Source organism: Bombina bombina, chromosome 3 (assembly GCF_027579735.1).
Source record: "Bombina bombina isolate aBomBom1 chromosome 3, aBomBom1.pri, whole genome shotgun sequence".
In the NCBI taxonomy this organism is placed as follows: Eukaryota; Metazoa; Chordata; class Amphibia; order Anura; family Bombinatoridae; genus Bombina; species Bombina bombina.
In genome coordinates this window covers 1,062,162,831-1,062,183,832 of record NC_069501.1, presented here as the reverse complement: position 1 = coordinate 1,062,183,832, position 21,002 = coordinate 1,062,162,831, and the positions used below count along the sequence as shown (strand labels likewise).

The window sequence follows — 21,002 nt, the reverse complement described above, 5'->3', positions numbered from 1 at the left end:
TTATATTTTTCCGCCTCTAGTTCTCCTTCCAAGAGTGATCTCCAAAATAATAATGGAACAATCATTTGTGCTGCTGGTGGCTCCAGCATGGCCACACAGGTTTTGGTATGTGGATCTGGTTCGGATGTCCAGTTGCCCGCCTTGGCCACTTCCGTTATGGCCAGACCTACTATCTCAAGGTCCGTTTTTCCATCAGGATCTCAAATCATTAAATTTGAAGGTATGGAAATTGAACGCTTAGTACTAAGTCATAGAGGTTTCTCTGACTCAGTGATTAATACTATGTTACAAGCTCGTAAATCTGTCTCTAGAAAGATTTATTATAGAGTTTGGAAGACTTACATTTCATGGTGTTCTTCTCATAAATTCTCCTGGCATTCTTTTAGAATTCCTAGAATTTTACAGTTTTTCAGGATGGTTTGGATAATGGTTTGTCTGCAAGTTCCTTGAAAGGACAAATCTCCGCTCTTTCTGTTTTATTTCACAGAAAGATTGCTATACTTCCTGATATACACTGTTTTGTACAGGCTTTAGTTTGTATTAAGCCTGTTATTAAATTAATTTCTCCTCCTTGGAGTCTTAATTTGGTTCTGAAAGCTTTACAGGCTTCTCTATTTGAACCTATGCATTCTTTGGACATTAAACTTCTTTCTTGGAAAGTGTTGTTCATTTTGGCCATCTCTTCTGCTAGAAGAGTTTCTGAGCTATCTGGTCTTTCTTGTGAGTCTCCTTTTCTGATTTTTCATCAGGATAAGGCAGTTTTGCAGACTTCTTTTCAATTTTTACCTAAGGTTGTGAATTCTAACAACATTAGTAGAGAAATTGTTGTCCCTTCCTTGTGTCCTAATCCTAAGAATTCTTTGGAAAGATCCTTACATTCTTTGAATGTGGTAAGAGCTTTGAAATATTATGTGGAAGCTACTAAAGATTTCAGGAAGACTTCCAGTCTATTTGTTTTATTTTCTGGTCCTAGGAAAGGTCAGAAGGCTTCTGCTATTTCCTTGGCTTAGGATTCATCAAGCTTATTTGGAGTCGGGTCAGGCCCCGCCTCAGAGAATTACAGCTCATTCTACTAGATCAGTCTCCACTTCGTGGGCTTTTAAGAATGAAGCTTCAGTTGATCAGATTTGCAAAGTGGCAACTTGGTCCTCTTTGCATACATTTACTAAATTCTACCGTTTTGATGTATTTGTTTCTTCGGAAGCAGTTTTTGGTAGAAAAGTTCTTCAGGCAGCTGTTTCAGTTTGATTCTTCTGCTTTTGATTTAAGTTTTTTTTTCTTTCAATTATGAAAATAAACTTATTTTTTGGGTTGTGGATTAATTTTTTCAGCGGAAAATGGCTGTTTTTGTTTTATTCCCTCCCTCTCTAGTGACTCTTGAGTGGAGATCCACATCTTGGGTATTGCTATCCCATACGTCACTAGCTCATGGACTCTTGCCAATTACATGAAAGAAAACATAATTTATGTAAGAACTTACCTGATAAATTAATTTCTTTCATATTGGCAAGAGTCCATGAGGCCCACCCTTTTTATGGTGGTTATGATTTTTTGTATAAAGCACAATTATTTCCAAATTTCCTTTTTTGATGCTTTCTACTCCTTTCTTTATCACCCCACTGCTTGGCTATTTGTTAAACTGAATTGTGGGTGTGGTGAGGGGTGTATTTATAGGCATTTTGAGGTTTGGGAAATTTTGCCCCTCCTGGTATAATTGTAAATCCCATACGTCACTAGCTCATGGACTCTTGCCAATATGAAAGAAATTAATTTATCAGGTAAGTTCTTACATAAATTATGTTTTTTCAAATTAAATGTCGCAACTTTAGGATTAATATCGGAACTAATCGTGTTATCCCATTGGCTGCCATATAGGGCTGGAACATGACCTAACACAATATTTGATATAACGATATCTTAACCCTGCATTAAAGTCCATCTCTTTAACTATACATTTTTCAATATGGTGCTATAATATATTTGCAACCGTCTGTCATTCATTACTGTTTTGCACATTTTCAATCTCTATTTTTTTTCAATAATTATATTTATGTTAATATATAAATAATACAGTACACTGAACACTGAGAGTGGAGCTAAATACACCATGCTACTACACCAGTGCTGAAATAAATATGTTTTGGTGGGCATTTATCACTTGTTCTTGAGCAAACAAAATAAATGCAATGATCTGTTTGTATCATTAGACCTGCTAAGGAGTAAAGTTGTAAAAAAAAAAAAAAGGCTAGTTAAAGTGAATGTCAACTTTCATGAATCAGTGCCTGTTTTTTTAAAAAACTATTAAAAATAGGGGCACTTTCATTCATGAAAGTTTACATTTCACCGGATTTTACAAATACCTTCTTCTCCTGAAACACCGGATCGCCGATCCCACGCCTGCAGCTCCTCTGTATTTCGTCAGCAATGATGAAATCGTCTCTCTCCAATCACGGCTTCCCCCCCAGGAGCGTTCATCTGGTGAGACCATGCTGTGATTGGAGGAAGCCGGTTTCGCCATTGCTGTGTTAGTACAGCAGGAAGAAGCAGGCGGGGCGATCAGCGATACAGTGTTTCAGGAGAAGAAGGTAAGCATTTGTAAAATCCAGTGCAATGTAAACTTTCATGAATGAAAGTGCCCCTGTTTTTTATAGTTTTTTTAAAAAAAAAACAGGCACTGATTCATGAAAGTTGACATTCACTTTAAATTAAATTAAAATTACAAAGGAAGTTAGTTGCTATTAAAGGGACATAATACTCATATGCTAAATCATTTGAAAGTGATGCAGTATAACTGTAAACAGCTGACAGGTAAATATCACCTGAGCATCTCTATGTAAAAAAGGAAGATATTTTACCTCACAATTTCCTCAGCTCACCAGAGTAAGTGCTGTGTAAAAAGTTATACTTCAGCTGCTGTTTAGCTGCAGGTAAAAAAAAAAAAATGAAGAAATGAACTGCAGCCAATCAGCATCAACAGTGCTGAGGTCATGAACTCTTTTACTGTGATCTCATGAGATTTCACTGAACTTTCATGAGATTTCATAGTAAACTTCCTTAAACTGAATAGGGAAATAACATGAGTGTGCATGAGGCTCACTCCCTTGCAGGTCCCAAGACAGGCAAACTCATTTGCTGCTTAAAGTCCTTCACAATGGAGTGTGAATACTTAGGACATTTTGAGGTAAAATATCTTTCTTTTATACATAGTCAGGTGATATTTTCTAGTCCGCATTTTACAGCTATGCTGCATCACTTTCAAGTGTTTCAACATTTGGGTACCATGGCCCTATAATTAAATGGGCAGTCTACTCCAGAATTATTATTGTTTAAAAAGATAGCTACCGGTAATACCTTTGTTACCCATTCCCCAGTTTTGCATAACCAACAAGGTTATATTAATATACTTTTTTACCTCTGTGATTACCTTGTATCTAAGCCTCTGCAGACTGCCTCCTTATTTCAGTTATTTTGATAAACTTGCAATTTAGCCAATCAGTGCTGACTTATAAATACTTCCACGGGAGTGAGCACAATTATATTTATATGGCACACATGAACTACTACCCTCTAGCTGTGAAATCTGTCAAAATGCACTGAGATAAGAGGCGGCCTTCAAGGGCTTAGCAATTAGGATATGAACCTAACTAGGTTTAACTTTCAACAAAGAATACCAAGAGCACAAAGAAAATTTGATGATAAAGACTGTCCTTTTAATTTAATTTAACTGCATTAACATCTCAAATTTGTATAATTAAATTAGTATAAATACAAGAGTTGCATTACCTAATGAGAAGCCTTGAACTGCTTGTTTGATTAAAAAAAACTAATAATAATTTAGGTCTATTTTCTGCTCAGTGGTGCTGATGGCTAAACAACAACCTTTGGAGTGATGGATGTTGCCTGCACCCATAGCTTGGGTACCCTGGTATAGGAAATAAGAAAAATAATTCCAAATAACATCAATTCCAGCCTCCAAGTGTGCTGTTTTCTTTGAAAAATAGGAAATAAGAATTAATCCTAACTGAACAATTTTGTAGTGTCTCTTCCAAGGAAATACTGGTATTTTAGACCCCCTTGTAAAAGTTTGCTGTAAAGTATTGGGATATAAAAAAGTTCATGGTAGAGATGGAGTATTTACTACACAGTATCTACGTTTTGAAACTGCATATCTGATTTTTGTTCCCTTTATAGGTGTGTGAGTGGATGGAGCCAGAGGAACTACTGAGAACTCTAGACTTCAAACTTCGCACTAGTGGGGAGTGCCAGGAGACATTGCTAGGTTACTGTAGAGACATCATTAGGCTCAGTGTCAAAACAGGTATTTTGGAGATTACCCAATTTGCATTACCAATAATGAATACATGCTACCAACAGCAAACTGAGCAGAATTAGTGTTTGAATGAAGATGAACAAGGCATATATACATATGCTTAATGCTCAGTAATAGCTATCACTGAAACTGTGCTAACATACATTTGTGCTAATACATAATAATGCTTCTTATAAAAAATGAAACACATTTATGCGCATTTTAATATTGAGTTTTATTTAATTTAATGCTGTGTACGTACACTGTGAGTCTATATCTATCAACCATTAATTCCCGCTGTGCACAATAACTTTTCTATCTACATGTGATTTCAGTGTTTTTGTTTTAAAATGTATAATGTGGTTTTCTAATTGACTTAGTTATAAAAAAAATTCAAGTTTAAATTGTCCTCGACTATGACAGTTAAATATTGAATTTCTTAGTAAATATTATTAGGCATATATGCATTTGTGTAATTCGTTAGCAAACAAATCCTGAAAATGGCTGCCACCAGCGGCGTTCAGCTCTTTTCAGAGCCGGATTTCTTCTTGTGAAAGTGCAACACACAAAGATCTGCGCAAATACAGAATGCACCTGCCTACTAAACATCCACAAAGTGATCTAGATCAAATAAAGCGAGAGCCAAAGGGGAGCCTTCCAGGCTGACCAAGCAATTTAATCCTTTTAATTTCTTATTTTGTAATCTGCACACTGACTGCCCAGCATGGCTAATCAGAAACAGCATTGGGTAATGCATAGGCTGTTTTACATGTATATGTTTCTGGTAGTATATATAGTAGTGAGTGTGCATAACATCACCAAAAAAGTGCTTAAATAGGACTACTAGCAGTATAAATGTGGTAAAGTTTCTAGATAGATAAGCTTGATCCCAGAAGAAAATTAAAAAAAATTTTATTCTGCATCTGATTCTCTGATTTCTTTTTTTTAATATATCTTTATTTAAGAGTCGGCAGGATACAAAGGAGAAAAAGGGGAAGGGGGAAAAAGACGTCATAACAGCATGTTCGAATAACACAAAAATAAAATCAAAAGTAGATCCTTATTATAAACTGTAATATATATCTTCCTTATATCAAAATTAACAAATCACTTGGGAATAGTAATTTAAACACGCTGCCTATTTTTATTTAATGACATCAAACCAAGAAATTGCAACAGCAAAGTGAAAACAAAAAAAAATGAAAAAAGAAGAAAGAGGAGGAAAAAAAGAGAGATTAATAAAAAACAAAATTTATGCTCACCTGATAAATTTATTTCTCTTGTGGTGTATCCAGTCCACGGATCATCCATTACTTGTGGGATATTCTCCTTCCCAACAGGAAGCTGCAAGAGGATCACCCACAGCAGAGCTGTCTATATAGCTCCTCCCCTAACTGCCACCTCCAGTCATTCGACCGAAGACAAGCAAGAAAAAGGAGAAACTATAGGGTGCAGTGGTGACTGTAGTTTAAAAATAAATAAAAAACACCTGCCTTAAAATGACAGGGCGGGCCGTGGACTGGATACACCACAAGAGAAATACATTTATCAGGTAAGCATAAATTTTGTTTTCTCTTGTAAGGTGTATCCAGTCCACGGATCATCCATTACTTGTGGGATACCAATACCAAAGCTATAGGACACGGATGAAGGGAGGGACAAGGCAGGCGCTTAAACAGAAGGCACCACTGCCTGTAAGACCTTTCTCCAAAAAATAGCCTCCGAAGAAGCAAAAGTATCAAATTTGTAGAATTTAGAAAAAGTATGAAGCGAAGACCAAGTCGCCGCCTTACAAATCTGTTCAACAGAAGCCTCATTCTTAAAAGCCCATGTGGAAGCTACCGCTCTAGTAGAATGAGCTGTAATTCTTTCAGGAGGCTGCTGGCCAGCAGTCTCCTAAACTAAGCGGATTATACTTCTTAGCCAAAAAGAAAGAGAAGTTGCCGAAGCCTTTTGGTCTCTTCTCTGTCCAGAGTAGACAACAAACAATGCAGATGTTTGACGAAAATCTTTAGTAGCTTGTAAATAAAACTTTAAAGCACGAACCACGTCAAGATTGTGTAATAGACGTTCCTTCTTTGAAGAAGGATTAGAACACAGTGACGGAACAACAATCTCCTGATTGATATTCTTATTAGATACCACCTTAGGTAGAAAACCAGGTTTGGTACGTAACACTACCTTATCTGCATGGAAAACGAGATAAGGGGAATCACATTGTAAAGCAGATAACTCCGAAACTCTTCGAGCCGAGGAGATAGCTACTAAAAACAGAACTTTCCAAGATAAGAGCTTAATATCTATGGGATGCAAAGGTTCAAACGGAACCCCTTGAAGAACTTTAAGAACTAAATTTAAACTCCATGGCGGAGCAACGGGTTTAAACACAGGCTTGATTCTAACCAGAGCCTGACAAAACGCCTGAACATCTGGAACATCAGCCAGACGTTTGTGCAAAAGAATAGACAGAGCAGAAATCTATCCCTTTAAGGAACTAGCTGACAAACCCTTCTCCAATCCTTCTTGGAGAAAGGATAATATCCTAGGAATCCTGACTTTACTCCATGAGTAACCCTTGGATTCACACCAATGAAGATATTTACACCATATCTTATGATAGATTTTTCTGGTGACAGGCTTTCGCGCCTGTATTAAGGTATCAATGACCGACTCGGAGAAACCACGCTTTGATAAAATCAAGCGTTCAATCTCCAAGCAGTCAGACGCAGAGAAATTAGATTTGGATGGTTGAAAGGATCCTGAAGTAGAAGGTCCTGTCTCAGCGGCAGAGTCCATGGTGGAAAGGATGACATGTCCACCAGATCTGCATACCAAGTCCTGCGTGGCCACGCAGGTGCTATCAAAATCACCGAAGCTCTCTCCTGCTTGATCTTGGCAATCAGACGAGGGAACAGAGGAAACGGTGGAAACACATAAGCCAGGTTGAAGGACCAAGGCGCTGCTAGAGCATCTATCTGTGCTGCCTTGGGATCCCTGGACCTGGATCCGTAACAAGGAAGCTTGGCGTTCTGACGAGACGCCATGAGATCCAGTTCTGGTTTGCCCCAAAGTTGAATCAACTGTGCAAATACCTCCGGATGGAGCTCCCACTCCCCCAGATGAAAAGTCTGTTGACTTAGAAAATCCGCCTCCCAGTTCTCTACTCCTGGGATATGGATAGCTGATAGATGGCAAGAGTGAATCTCTGCCCATAGAATTATCTTTGAAACCTCCAACATTGCTAGGGAACTCCTTGTTCCCCCTTGATGGTTGATGTAAGCTACAGTCGTGATGTTGTCCGACTGAAATCTGATGAACCTGACCGCAGCTAGCTGAGGCCAAGCCTGAAGAGCATTGAATATCGCTCTTAGTTCCAGAATCTACCACCAAATGATACAGCGCAATACTACCCCAGCAAAAATATAACTAATTATTTGAATGAATATGCTATTCCAATAATAAACAATTTTAAACCTAACAATAATAAAAAATATATATTGTGATGAGAACCCAAGAGAAATTTTGAAAGAATATGAAAAGTTATTAATACAAGATGCAAAAGACTGGCAAGATATAATATTGTTAGAAAATTATATCAAACACAAAATTATCCCAAGGGGATTAAGGTTGTTAAAAAAGCCAGCTTTTGCATTAGATGAAGTAGAATTCATGACAGAGTGGGAGGCAACATTAGATGCTTGCTCCTTCAAATTAATTAAATTGTTAATAAAATATAGGGAAGGCAGACATGAAAAAATACAGATAGAAATTGATAAAATGGAACAACAAGTTAACAACTTCTTGACAAATGAGGAGTATAAAAAATTATATGATAATATTGTAAAAGGAGTTGAAAAATTGACGAGAGAATTGAGTATTAATAAATCAAACAAACTGAGAAGAGATAAATTAGATTATAAAAATGACCAAAAATACAATTGGAAACCAAGAAATCCTAGCAATAGTAATAAAGCTTACCAACAGTATGGAAATAGGAATAGAACAAATGAAAAAACAAATATGACTTCTAGTCATTCTTATATGAATAGAAGAGACCAAAATAGTCATCAACAGTCCCAATCAGATAAAAATAAAAATGGAGATCACAATTTTGATCAAAAAAGCAATATAGATGTAACAAGTAAAAAAACAGAGAATTACCATCATGGAGTACCTAGAAGGATGGATAACAGTAATCATATACACCAGTCAGACTATAGTCATGCAAATAGGTTTGAAGTTTTAGATAACAGAAATAGAGACTCAAGAATTGAGGGTGCTAGACCAAAAGTTCACTATGATCAGTATCATAGTCAGAATTTTATTGAAAATGAACAATATAGAGAACCAGCAACAGCTTTTTTAGGGTCCCCTCGGAGACAAATCAAATGGAAACCACATCCAGCAGAGAGGGAGGACAGGGATCAGAGATGGAATCAGAATTGGAGAAAAGAGACAGACCCACAAATTCTAGAGAGGGAGGGGGGGCAGAACCAACGAAAAAGAAGGTTCAGCGAAAGAGAGGATGTAGAGCAGGGAAGAGGAAACAACTTCAAAAATGCAAGAGTGTATTAAGAGATAAAAATGAAGCAAGTATTTATAATTTATCATCCTATACTATTGACAGTGGAAGTATGGCCTTGTTGAGTAAGGGCTTATCTTTTGCCCCAAAAAAGAATCTAGATAAATTCCAGGTATTCATTGATTTCCAGAGATTCATAAGAAACATTACGTTTAAGAGATTTTTTGCTCAAAAGAATACACAGGCTGGAGCTAGATACAAAAGTGTACTTCAGGTTGATGATGTTGAAACTCTGGAAAACATGAACTTGTTATTAGGAAGTGACTATCCCATTGAATCAAATGACATTTTTATACATAGCGATAAAAAAGCTAAATCTACATTTTATCCAATCAATGCACAAGGTGAATATATTAAGACTTTCAAAAATTTGGTCGAAAAAGAACTTGAATCATTACCAGTTGATATAAATTTTAAAGATAACCTTAACAAATTTGAAAGAAGTAGTTTGAATCAATTGATGAAAAATAATAATATCACTATCCGCCAAGCCGACAAAGGTGGGGGGATAGTGATACAGGATCGTGAAGTTTATATTGCTGAAGCATTACGTTTATTAAATGATCCAACTACATATAATAAATTAAAGAATGACCCCACAAAGGCATTTTTAGTAGAACTAAAAGGTGTTTTAAGTATAGGATTGTCAGAAAAAATTCTAACTAAAGATGAGTTTAATTTTTTATATAATGAACACCCTAGATTGGCTGTTATGTATCATCTTCCCAAGATACACAAATCGGTCTCCAACCCTCAAGTATTGGAATTATATGATATTTAATCACATGTGGCAATGTATGTAGTTATTTTATTGTATTTTTAAAAAATTGTAATAGTGTTTTTAGCAAAATAGAAGGTAATTTATTATAGAATTAATTATTTTTATATGTTTTTTAATACTAACCATTTGGGGTGAAATGATGCTATATATGTTATTAATTGGTTTTAGGGAATAGAAACAAGATAAGTATTTGTGTATTATGTATATAGGAATATCAATTGTATTTCAATGGTCATTCTGCTCATGAAAGCTAGATGGCGCTAGTAGATCATGTATAAATAGAGTAGTAAAGGATTGGTAATTATTCCTCTTGACAAAGCGCCCAGTAGGGGGCGAGAAACGCGTTGAGGCCGAGATCCAGAGAGCACTGTGAGTCAGTGTATGCAGACGGAGTGTTTAACAGAATCAGCTGTTGTCGGGTGGTGACGTCACACGCCGACCGGGTACATCGCTGTTCACTTCCCAAGCTTGTACAGACCACAAGACTGCTCTAGATCAGCTGTTATTTCAAAGATACCTTTATGTGATTTTAACCACGCCAGATATTGTGAGTATTTGGCTTGCTTGTTGTAAATAAAGAGTGCTTATATCATACAATATTGCACTATTGGAGTCCTTCTTTCTTTCACAGACTGCGCTGTTTTTCTGGGAGGAAAGTGCTTAGTTCCAGAATGTTTATCGGAAGGAGTGCCTCCTCCTGAGTCCACGATCCCTGAGCCTTCAGGGAGTTCCAAACTGCACCCCAGCCCAGAAGGCTGGCATCTGTTGTTACTATTGTCCAATCTAGCCTGCGGAAGGTCATACCTTTGGACAGACGGACCCGAGATAGCCACCAGAGAAGAGAATCCCTGGTCTCTTGATCCAGATTTAGTAGAGGTGACAAATCTGTGTAATCCCCATTCCACTGACTGAGCATGCAGAGTTGCAGCGGTCTGAGATGTAGGCGGGCAAACAGCACTATTTCCATTGCCGCTACCATTAAGCCGATTACTTCCATACATTGAGCCACTGAAGGGCGAGAAGTAGAATAAAGAACACGGCAGGAATTTAGAAGTTTTGACAACCTGGCCTCTGTCAGGTAAATCTTCATTTCTACAGAATCTATCAGAGTTCCCAGGAAGGAAACTCTTGTGAGAGGGGATAGAGAACTCTTTTCTTCATTCACTTTCCACCCATGAGACCTGAGGAATGCCAGAACAATGTCCGTATGGGACTTGGCAATTTGAAAATTCAACGCCTGTATCAGAATGTCGTCTAGGTAAGGGGCTACTGCTATACCCCGCGGCCTTAGGACCACCAGAAGTGACCCCAAAACCTTTGTAAAGATTCTTTGTGCCGTAGCTAACCCAAAGGGAAGAGCTACAAACTGGTAATGCCTGTCTAGGAAGGCGAACCTGAGAAACCGATGATGATCTCTGTTTATCGGAATGTGAAGATAAGCATCCTTTAAGTCCACGGTAGTCATATATTGACCCTCCTGGATCATAGGTAGGATGGTTCGAATAGTCTCCATTTTGAAGGATGGGACCCTGAGAAATTTGTTTAGGATCTTGAGATCTAAGATTGTTCTGAAGGTTCCCTCTTTCTTGGGAACCACAAACAGATTTGAATAGAAGCCTTGCCCCTGTTCCTCCTTTGGAACTGGGTGGATCACTCCCATAACTAGGAGGTCTTGAACACAATGTAAGAATGCCTCTCTCTTTATCTGGTTTGCAGATAATTGTGAGAGGTGAAATCTTCCTTTTGGGGAAGAAGCATTGAAGTCCAGAAGATACCCCTGGGACACAATTTCCAACGCCCAGGGATCCTGGACATCTCTTACCCAAGCCTGGGCGAAGAGAGAAAGTCTGCCCCCTACTAGATCCGTTACCGGATCGGGGGCTGATCTTTCATGCTGTCTTAGAGGCGGCAGCAGGCTTTTTGGCCTGCCTTCCTTTGTTCCAAGCCTGGTTAGGTCTCCAGACCAGCTTGGACTGGGCAAAATTTCCCTCTTGTTTTGTATTAGAGGAAGTTGATGCTGCGCCAGTCTTGAAGTTTCGAAAGGCACGAAAATTAGTCTGTTTGGTCCTTAATTTGTTGGACCTATCCTGAGGAAGGGCGTGACCTTTTCCTCCAGTAATATCAGAAATGATCTCCTTCAGTCCGGGCCCGAATAGGGTCTGCCCCTTGAAGGGAATGTTGAGAAGCTTAGACTTTGAAGTAACGTCAGCTGACCAGGATTTAAGCCATAACGCCCTACGTGCTTGAATAGCAAAACCTGAGTTCTTAGCCGTTAGTTTGGTTAAATGAACAAACGGCGTCAGAAACAAATGAATTGGCTAGCTTAAGAGCTTTATGCTTGTCAAGTATATCATCCAATGGGGTTTCTACCTGTAGAGCCTCTTCCAGAGACTCAAACCAGAAGGCCGCAGCAGCAGTGACAGGGGCAATGCATGCAAGAGGCTGGAGAATAAAACCCTGTTGAATAAACATTTTCTTAAGGTAACCCTCTAACTTTTTATCCATTGGATCTAGGAAAGCACAACTGTCCTCGACTGGGATAGTTGTACGCTTAGCTAGGGTAGAGACTGCTCCCTCCACCTTAGGGACCGTTTGCCATAAGTCCCGTGTAGCGGCATCTATGGGAAACATTTTTTTAAAAGCAGGAGGGGGAGAGAACGGTACACCTGGTCTATCCCATTCCTTAGTAATAATTTCTGAAAACCTCTTAGGTATTGGAAAAACATCAGTGTAAACAGGCACTGCATAGTATTTATCCAATCTACACAATTTCTCTGGGACCATAATGGTGTCACAGTCATTCAGAGCAGCTAAAACCTCCCTGAGCAACACGCGGAGGTTTTCAAGCTTAAATTTAAATGTAGACATATCAGAATCAGGTTGAATTATCTTTCCTGAGTCAGAAAAATCACCCACAGATAGAAGCTCTCCTTCCTCAGCTTCTGCATATTGTGAGGGGATATCAGACATAGCTACTAAAGCATCAGAGTGCTCTGTATTTTTCCTAGCCCCAGAGCTGTCTCGCTTTCCTTGTAACCCTGGTAGTTTGGACAATACCGCTGTAAGGGTATTATCCATAACTGCCGCCATGTCTTGTAAGGTAAACGCTATGGGCGCGCTAGATGTACTTGGCGCCTCTTGAGCGGGCGTCCCTTGAGCGGGAGTCATAGGTTCTGACACGTGGGGAGAGTTAGTCGGCATAACTTCCCCCTTGTCAGTTTCCTCTGGTGATAAATCTTTTAAAGCCAGAATATGATCTTTATAACTTATAGTAAGATCAGTGCATTTGGTACACATTCTAAGAGGGGGTTCCACAATGGATTCTAAACATAATGAACAAGGAGTTTCCTCTATGTCAGACATGTTTAACAGACTAGTAATGAGACCAGCAAGCTTTGAAAACACTTTAATTAATGTAAAAAAGCAGAATATAAAAAATGGTACTGTGCCTTTAAGAGAAAAAAACAAACACAAAAACTGCAAAACAGTGAAAAAAGCAGTTAACTCTATGAAATTTTAACAGTGTATGTACTAGGGTAAAATAGCATTGCACCCACTTGCAAATGGATGATTAACCCCTCAGGCTCAAAAACGAAGCCAAAAAACTGTAAAACCGTTATAACAGTCACAGGCAAACTGCCACAGCTCTACTGTGGCTCCTACCTTCCCATAAAATGACTTTTGTAGGCACAAAAACCCTTTAGAGAGGTCCAATCTGTCAGGGGACTCCTTCAGGGAAGCTGGATGTCTCAGAGTTGAAAAGTTACTGCAATTAGAGCGCGAAAATAGGCCCCTCCCACCATGCACTGAAAGTCAGAGGGCCTAAAAAACTACTCCTAGGAGTCAAATAACAGCCATGTGGAAAAACTAGGCCCCAAATAAAGATTTATCACCCTTAGTAAAAAATGTTCCTTATAATACATGTAAACGTTTCACATACTAAGTTATTAGAGCAATTAACATGAAAATTACCCTTTACTGCAAGCATGATGCCAGTCGCTATTAAATCACTGCAATCAGGCTTACCTCAAATATATCAGGCACTGTCAGCATTTTCTAGACTTCTTATTATCTCTCTAGAAAAAAATATACTGAACATACCTCAAGGCAGTTGAATCTGCAGGCCGTTCTCCCAGCTGAAGTTTTTCCCATACTCTTCAGTTATGTGTGAGAACAGCAGTGGATCTTAGTTACAACCTGCTAAGATCATCAAAAACCTCAGGCAAAACACTTCTTCTAATTTCTGCCTGAGGTAAAAAACAGTACAACTCTGGTACCATTTAAAAATAACAAACTTTTGATTGAAGATAAACTACACTAAGTCACCACATCTCTCTATGCTACTTCCCTTGTCGAGAGCTGCAAGAGAATGACTGGGGGTGGCAGTTAGGGGAGGAGCTATATAGACAGCTCTGCTGTGGGTGATCCTCTTGCAGCTTCCTGTTGGGAAGGAGAATATCCCACAAGTAATGGATGATCCGTGGACTGGATACACCTTACAAGAGAAATTAGTTCTCTCCTTCAGTGACCCTCTCCATACGCCCTACCAGATTCCAAGAAGAACTAAATCTGTATTTCTAAAAGGAAATATGATAATATCTTGTTCTTCTTTAGTCAGTGACTTGATAAAAATTGACCATTTTCCAAAGAATAACACAACTTGTGACTCTGAATTAATATCTGAGTCTCTCTGTCCTATGATGCATTGTTTTTTGATGAAACTCATTACTTCTGCGAACTTAGGTGCTACTTTGTCTTTTCACTTATGAAAAATAAGACTTCTTATGGACAGGATAAGAGAGTTAATGAGTTTATTATTATTTAAATCTGTGTTATAGGAGGAGAGAAAGACTATTTTACGCTTGGAAAAGTTAAATTAGGTTATTTTTAGAACAGTATTAACCCAATATTCTAATTTTGACCAAATTTGTTTTATTTTTGGGCAATCCCACAACATGTGCATTAAATCAGCTCCTAGTAATTGACATTTAGGACATTTATTGAAATTTAGATTATGCCACTTGTATCCCTTGAGTGGGGTGTAATATGTCATGTACAATAATTTCAGGTGTGATTCTCTCCACGAAGCGGATAATGTTGTTTCAAATACTTTATTAATAGCATACTTGATATCATGGATATTAACATTTGCAAATACAGATTGCCACTTAGTAGCAATATAAAATAAGTTTTCATCTCCTCTCAATTCAGACAAAATTTTGTACCAGGGGGATATAGAAAAGAGACCATTTTAACCATCCAGATCCATGAGTCTAGGCTCTCCCAAGTCCAATTCTACCCATGTAATGCAATAATATTTGAAATATAGTGCCTTATCTGAAGATAGGAGAAAAAGTCTTTGTTTTCTAGAGAGTACTCCTCTTCCAGCTCCGAAAAATATGTGATTATTTTAAAGGTAAAGTTTACAAATTGTGATAACTTAGTGAGCCCCAAACTAGCCCAGTTTTTAAATACATTTGTATAGATTCCTGAGATAAAATCAGGGTTCCCCATCCTGATCTGATGTTTGGAGATAACATAGTTAAGACCCAATATTGCACAAATCTTGTGCCAAGCTAAGAGGAGATTGTATATCGACTTTAAGTTTTTAATTGATTTAGGGATGGTTTTAGGAATACAATGGAGAATGGCTATAGGTGAGTATGGATATAGTACATTTTCTTCAAGCTCTATCTGTGAAAAGTAATTTAAATCCCCAAGCCAGCTGCCACGAATTTCCCCAAAGAGACTAAGCTGTATAATTCAAGTGCCAGGCCACCAATTTTTTTTTTTGGCAAGAATAGTCTTTTCAGAGAAATTCTAGGTCTATTTCCTTGCCATATAAAGTGAGATAATGTTGAGTAAAAATTACGGAGATGTTTCTTTTTAAAAATTATTGGGATATTCTGGATTACATAAAGAATCTTAGGAAAAAAAATCCTTTTACACAAAGCTACTGTTCCTGAAATATTTAAGGGCAAATTATGACATTCTCTGTTTTCTTGGTCTATGTATATGGTTAACTCTCAGAACATTTACAACCTTGTCAAGGTAAAATGCTCTTGAAGTAAGTGGCATTAGCCCACAAACCTATGCATATAACTGAAATGATTATCCATGATAATTAAAAGCAGTATAGCCCAGCCTGATTTAAAAATCCTTCCCTAACCTTATTATTATTATTATTATTATTATTATTAATAATGAACAAGCATAACCATTTTTGGCATAGCCCCAGTACTAACAAAATATATTATATAAAGGTTCACTTTGAATTAGATATTAATTGTGCTTTTTATGTAGGCTGACCATAGTGCCGCTTTAAGAAGGGACATATATGAAAAATACATATGTCAGGGTTCAAAACATTTCTTTAAACAGCCCTGACATATGTATTTTTCATATGTGTCCCTTTTTAAAGCAGCAATATGGTCACCCTATTTTTATGCCTAATATATACTAATTATATTTGAAGAAACTAATACATTGGTTAAAGCATCCACATTCAGCACTAATTAATATGAGCTCACCAACCTGTCTTATAATAAGCAATCCAACTTACAGAGCAGAGTGATGATACCAAATTAACAAGAATAAAAAGTTTAATATTTGGCATTTTTTCATGTAACCTGTGCTATGTCATTAAAAGAAGAGACTCTAGAGGCTCTAGTTCTTCCAATTAGAGGTCTGAAGAGCTTGCTGGTTTATTATTGGTAAATATGGAATTTCTTTGTAAATGCAGCCACCAAACAGCAAGCTCTATCCAGGGTGCTGAACCAAAAGTGGTGCAGGCTCGTAAAGCTTACATTCCTGCATTTTCAAATAAAGATACCAAGAGAACGAATACAAATTGATAATGGGAGTAAATTAGAAAGTTGCTTAAAATTGCATGCTCTATCTGAATCATAAAACAAAAAATCAAGTTCAGTATCCCTTTAACTCATTTAATTAAAAGTAATGTAATGTCTAGTTGGTTAAACATTCCCTGTGTTTCACTATATGGCATCTGGAGTTTTTCTTTTCTCCTTATTTGAAAGTGAAGTGTCTCCTCTTTTAAAATGATGGGTATTGATTTGTTTTATAATTAATAAAACTGGTACCTATGTATAATAGGTAGCATGTTCCATTGAAAGTAGTGCCAATACTTTGGGAGCTATAGGTTTGGATGAATAATTTAGCACCAAGGATGTTTTTTATCGCTAGTAAGTAACTAACCTTACCAGAAAGGGTGTTGCTAATAAATGAGTAAGGCAGTAGCATTACTGACTCAATTATAAGCCTGTTGTTTGTTGGCTTATTTAAGATGCATTGTCATTAATAAAAGTTTATTTGACAGCAAATGCTATACTATATTATTTGTGAATCCTAGTGTTTCTTTCCTGTTCCAAAAGTTGACTAATTATATGTTGTTACCTAATTGCTATATATTTTTAGGGCATCCACGCTTCTTCAATCAACTCTTTTCTGGTTTAGATCGACATGCTCTGACTGGTAGAATTCTGACAGAGGCATTGAACACCAGCCAGTGAGTGTCTCATAAAAGCTTTTTTCTATGTTGCATGGAAAATACCTTGCAGAGAGTATATATAGATACACATATATATATATATATATATATATATATATATATATATATATATATATGCAGTATATGTGTACTGGTCCTGGATGACTTAGAAATTTGACTTTTTTCTATTTTTAACATTGAGTGGACTACTAACGTTTTCCCTATGGGCTAGTAGCTTTTAACCCCTGACTAGTAAAACATAGTGATATTTTTCCACCCCTGTTGATATATATATAAAATAACAGCAGGCTTGCACTCACTGGTCTTTTAAATAATTTTTACTTGTGCTGTGATGTTTCGGGGATTTAGCTCCCCTTCCTCATACAAAGTGATATACAAGTGATCCAACCTTTATAGCAAACAAATCCTTACCCTCAATTAAAAAAACACCAAACAGTAGTCATGGTAACATAATTGTATACATACATATCAGTGTATAAAATGTGCCATTTTTCTTATATTGAATTAGAGTTTAAGGATACACTGTCTGCTAACATCAAGCTGATAATCATCATCTAAATAAATTGTTACATATGCAAACTTGCAATCTCATAATAGTAGATTCCTAATATGTGATCGATACACTTATATAACACTTAATCGTTGCACTATTTTTACAACTTTTGTAGCATAAACTTTGCTTAATCACAACCACCTTACATCCACATAGTCAGTGAACCTGCATCAGATTGCTAAAATCATGTGAGATTCATAACCGCATATTATTATGTGATATAGAGCGCATCCTTCATGTACACGGAAGGTATTGCCAAACACTTCCGTGTTGATGTCACTATCACGTGACCGACCTATCATCATGCTATGCGAAGTGCATATTCCTCAATAACTACGGATACTATTTGCTACATAGTTACAATGTGTCTCATCATCCCAGCACCCAGAGCGTATAATAGCATCTTAGTGTGGTTTGCAAAAGAAGAAAATTATTTACAGGCATATATCATGTATTGTGAATAATTCTCCCTAGTATTCATTCTAAGTTCTGATATATTAATACATAGTTATAAACGCAAAATAAAATTCATCAGAGCAATCTAGCTGATGTATAGTGATCTAACCATCTAAACATCCTATATCATTATGCTATACCCATAGAGGGATAACTTCACCAAACATAACATAGATGGGCTAGAAATGAGAAATAAAAAAACAACATTCATTTATGCAAATTGTAGTGTTGTGCTTACTTCCTGGTTTGGTCAGATGGCACATTGAGGCTTCCATACAAAGATGATGTCATCAAGTGGGCTGTGCTTAGAATCAGAACAGTTCAGAGAAGCCATCTTGTGACAGTTTGTGATGCAGTTATAAAGTAAAAGGACTGAACCTGAGGCTCTGACAATTGCTGATACTAATACATGTAATGTCAGCTACAGATCTTTGCTATATAAGGACATTACACAAATAAACTCATATATGAAATATTGTGTGTTCTAAACTGCTAAATCTGATCAATTAGAATTAGGATATAGCAAGGGCATGCAACAGGACCTATAGCTTCAGGTAATCAAATATAATAGAGCATAATATCTTCCCTTGTATATAATAACTATCTCATGTATGAACTGCCTTATGTGTACACTAGCAGATGTCTCATAAACAACATGGTTAACATCAAAGGAAGCAGTGCCAGTCCAGAACAGTGTTCAAACCCATAGGTTAGACCGTATTTAAACGGTATATCCATCTTGTTTCAACCTGCAGGAGGATTTTATTTCTGTCCCCCCACGTTTGAGAGGGGGCACATGATCAATCAGTGTAAATCTTAAAGGGACACTAACCCCAAAAAGTTTTCTTTCATGATTCAGATAAAGAATACAATTTTAAACAACATTCCAATTCACTTCTATTATCTAATGTGCTTCATTCTTTAGATATCCTTTGTTGAAGAAATAGCAATGCATATGGGTGAGCCAATCACACAAGGCATCTATGTGCAGCCACCAATCAGCAGCTACTGAGCCTATCTAGATATGCTTTTCACCAAAGGATATAAAGCGAATGAAGCAAATGAGATAATAGAAGTAAATTATAAAGTTGTTTAAAATTGCATGTTCTTTCTAAATCATGAAAGAAAAAATTTGGGTTTCATGTCCCTTTAAGTCACTGACATTATGTCCCGCTTCTAAGAAGTGTCTGGCCACCGGTTGATCACTCTTCTTAGTACTGATGGCTCTGCGGATAGATGATCTGTGATTTGCCATACGTATTCGGGCATCATCTGAGGTATTACCTACATAAAATGTTCCGCATCTGCAACTTAGGAGGTGCACAACGTATCTAGTTGCACAGATTCAATAATAGCAAATGGAATATGTCTTTTTCTTATGCGGGTGACTAAAAGTTGATCCTGGCAGCATAGAATTGCAAGTAGTGCATCCAGCACACCGAAATGACCTAGTTCTCTTGTTTTTTAGCCATGTAGTATTTTTATAACAATGTTTGGGATCAGTGAGCATCAATGTGTCTCTGAGACTTGTATTACGCTTAAAACCCACCATCGGTGGTTGCCAATCTGTGTGAGCGTAGAATCAGTCTGTTGGATATGCCAATGTTGGGATAAACTCTTTCCAACTAGTCTATTATCAGGTCAGTATCGTGTAGTAAATGTCATTTTCTTTAGCCCATGATCTTCCTTTTAAGTTATCTCTGTTGTTGACTTTTTTCACATGCTTCTCTACTCTGTTGGAGCAATTTGGGATTATATCTGGTAGTCATTTGTGATAGCTGTTCCTGTCGCTTATCCATATCACTATTGTTCCTAATGACACCGGCCATCTGGGTCATCTGGGCTCTAGTAATTGCTCTCATCAATGCCCCAGGATGGCTACTAGTTGCATGTAATAGTGAGTTCTTATTAGTAGACTTTTGGTAAGGGTAGTACCCAATTTGCATCCTTGTTTAAAGATTCTTAGGTCTAAGAAATCAATGGTATATTGATCCTGTGTCATTTTAAATTTTACTGGATTATTCAGAGCATTGAGTTGATCAAACCACTCTAAAAGTTTTTCTGGAGTACCATTCCAGATGATAAATTATCGATATAGCGGTGGTAAAAAACAGGTTTATCATAAATCTCCATAATCTCATTCTCGTTGTGGTCTATGTATATATTAGCCAGAGAAGGAGCCACATTTGAACCCATGGTGGTTCCTGAGATTTGCTTGTAGAAAGATGTCTCAAATCTAAAGTATTTAAGCTTTAAACATAAATCCAATAGTTCCGCCAGAAAGTCTGCACAGACCAATGGATAGATATTTATTGTGTAAAGTACACATCTTTTTCCTTCTTCTTGGGGTATGATTCTATATAACTTATTCAAATCAGCTGTTGCCAACACCCAAGAATCTTCAATCGTAAGGCTCTCAATTGCCTCTATCAACTGTGTAGAGTCCCTCAAATAAGATTTCATGTATCTCACACAAGGCTGTAAAAAATGATCCACATACATAGCCAATTTTTATGTTAAGGATCCCCTGCCAGAAACAATGGGCCTCCCATGTGGCTGAGTCATGTTCTTGTGTATTTTAGGCAATGTATAGAGGATGGGGCAATGTGGATGTTTTTACCTTCAAGAAGGTTGATGTGTACTCATCTATCCATCCTGACTTCAAAGCATTGTCAATTACTTCTGAAATAATTCCTTTAAACCTGCTGGTGGGTTCACCATTGAGGGTATGTTGAAGGTTCACTCAGTTGTCGTAGGATTTCATTGCAATAATCTTTGTAATTCATCCCTACA

At 37.3% G+C, this 21,002-nt stretch overlaps 1 protein-coding gene across 1 annotated transcript in view; it reads left to right on the top strand.

Moving 5' to 3' along the window:
• The window catches only part of CSAD (cysteine sulfinic acid decarboxylase), a 144,009-nt gene that overhangs the window by 4,250 nt on the left and 118,757 nt on the right, over positions 1 to 21,002 (top strand). The window contains exons 2-3 of the mRNA XM_053708322.1: positions 4,192 to 4,318; positions 17,107 to 17,197. Of these exons, the coding sequence (XP_053564297.1) occupies positions 4,192 to 4,318; positions 17,107 to 17,197 (218 nt within the window). The remainder of the gene's footprint in view (positions 1 to 4,191; positions 4,319 to 17,106; positions 17,198 to 21,002) is intronic.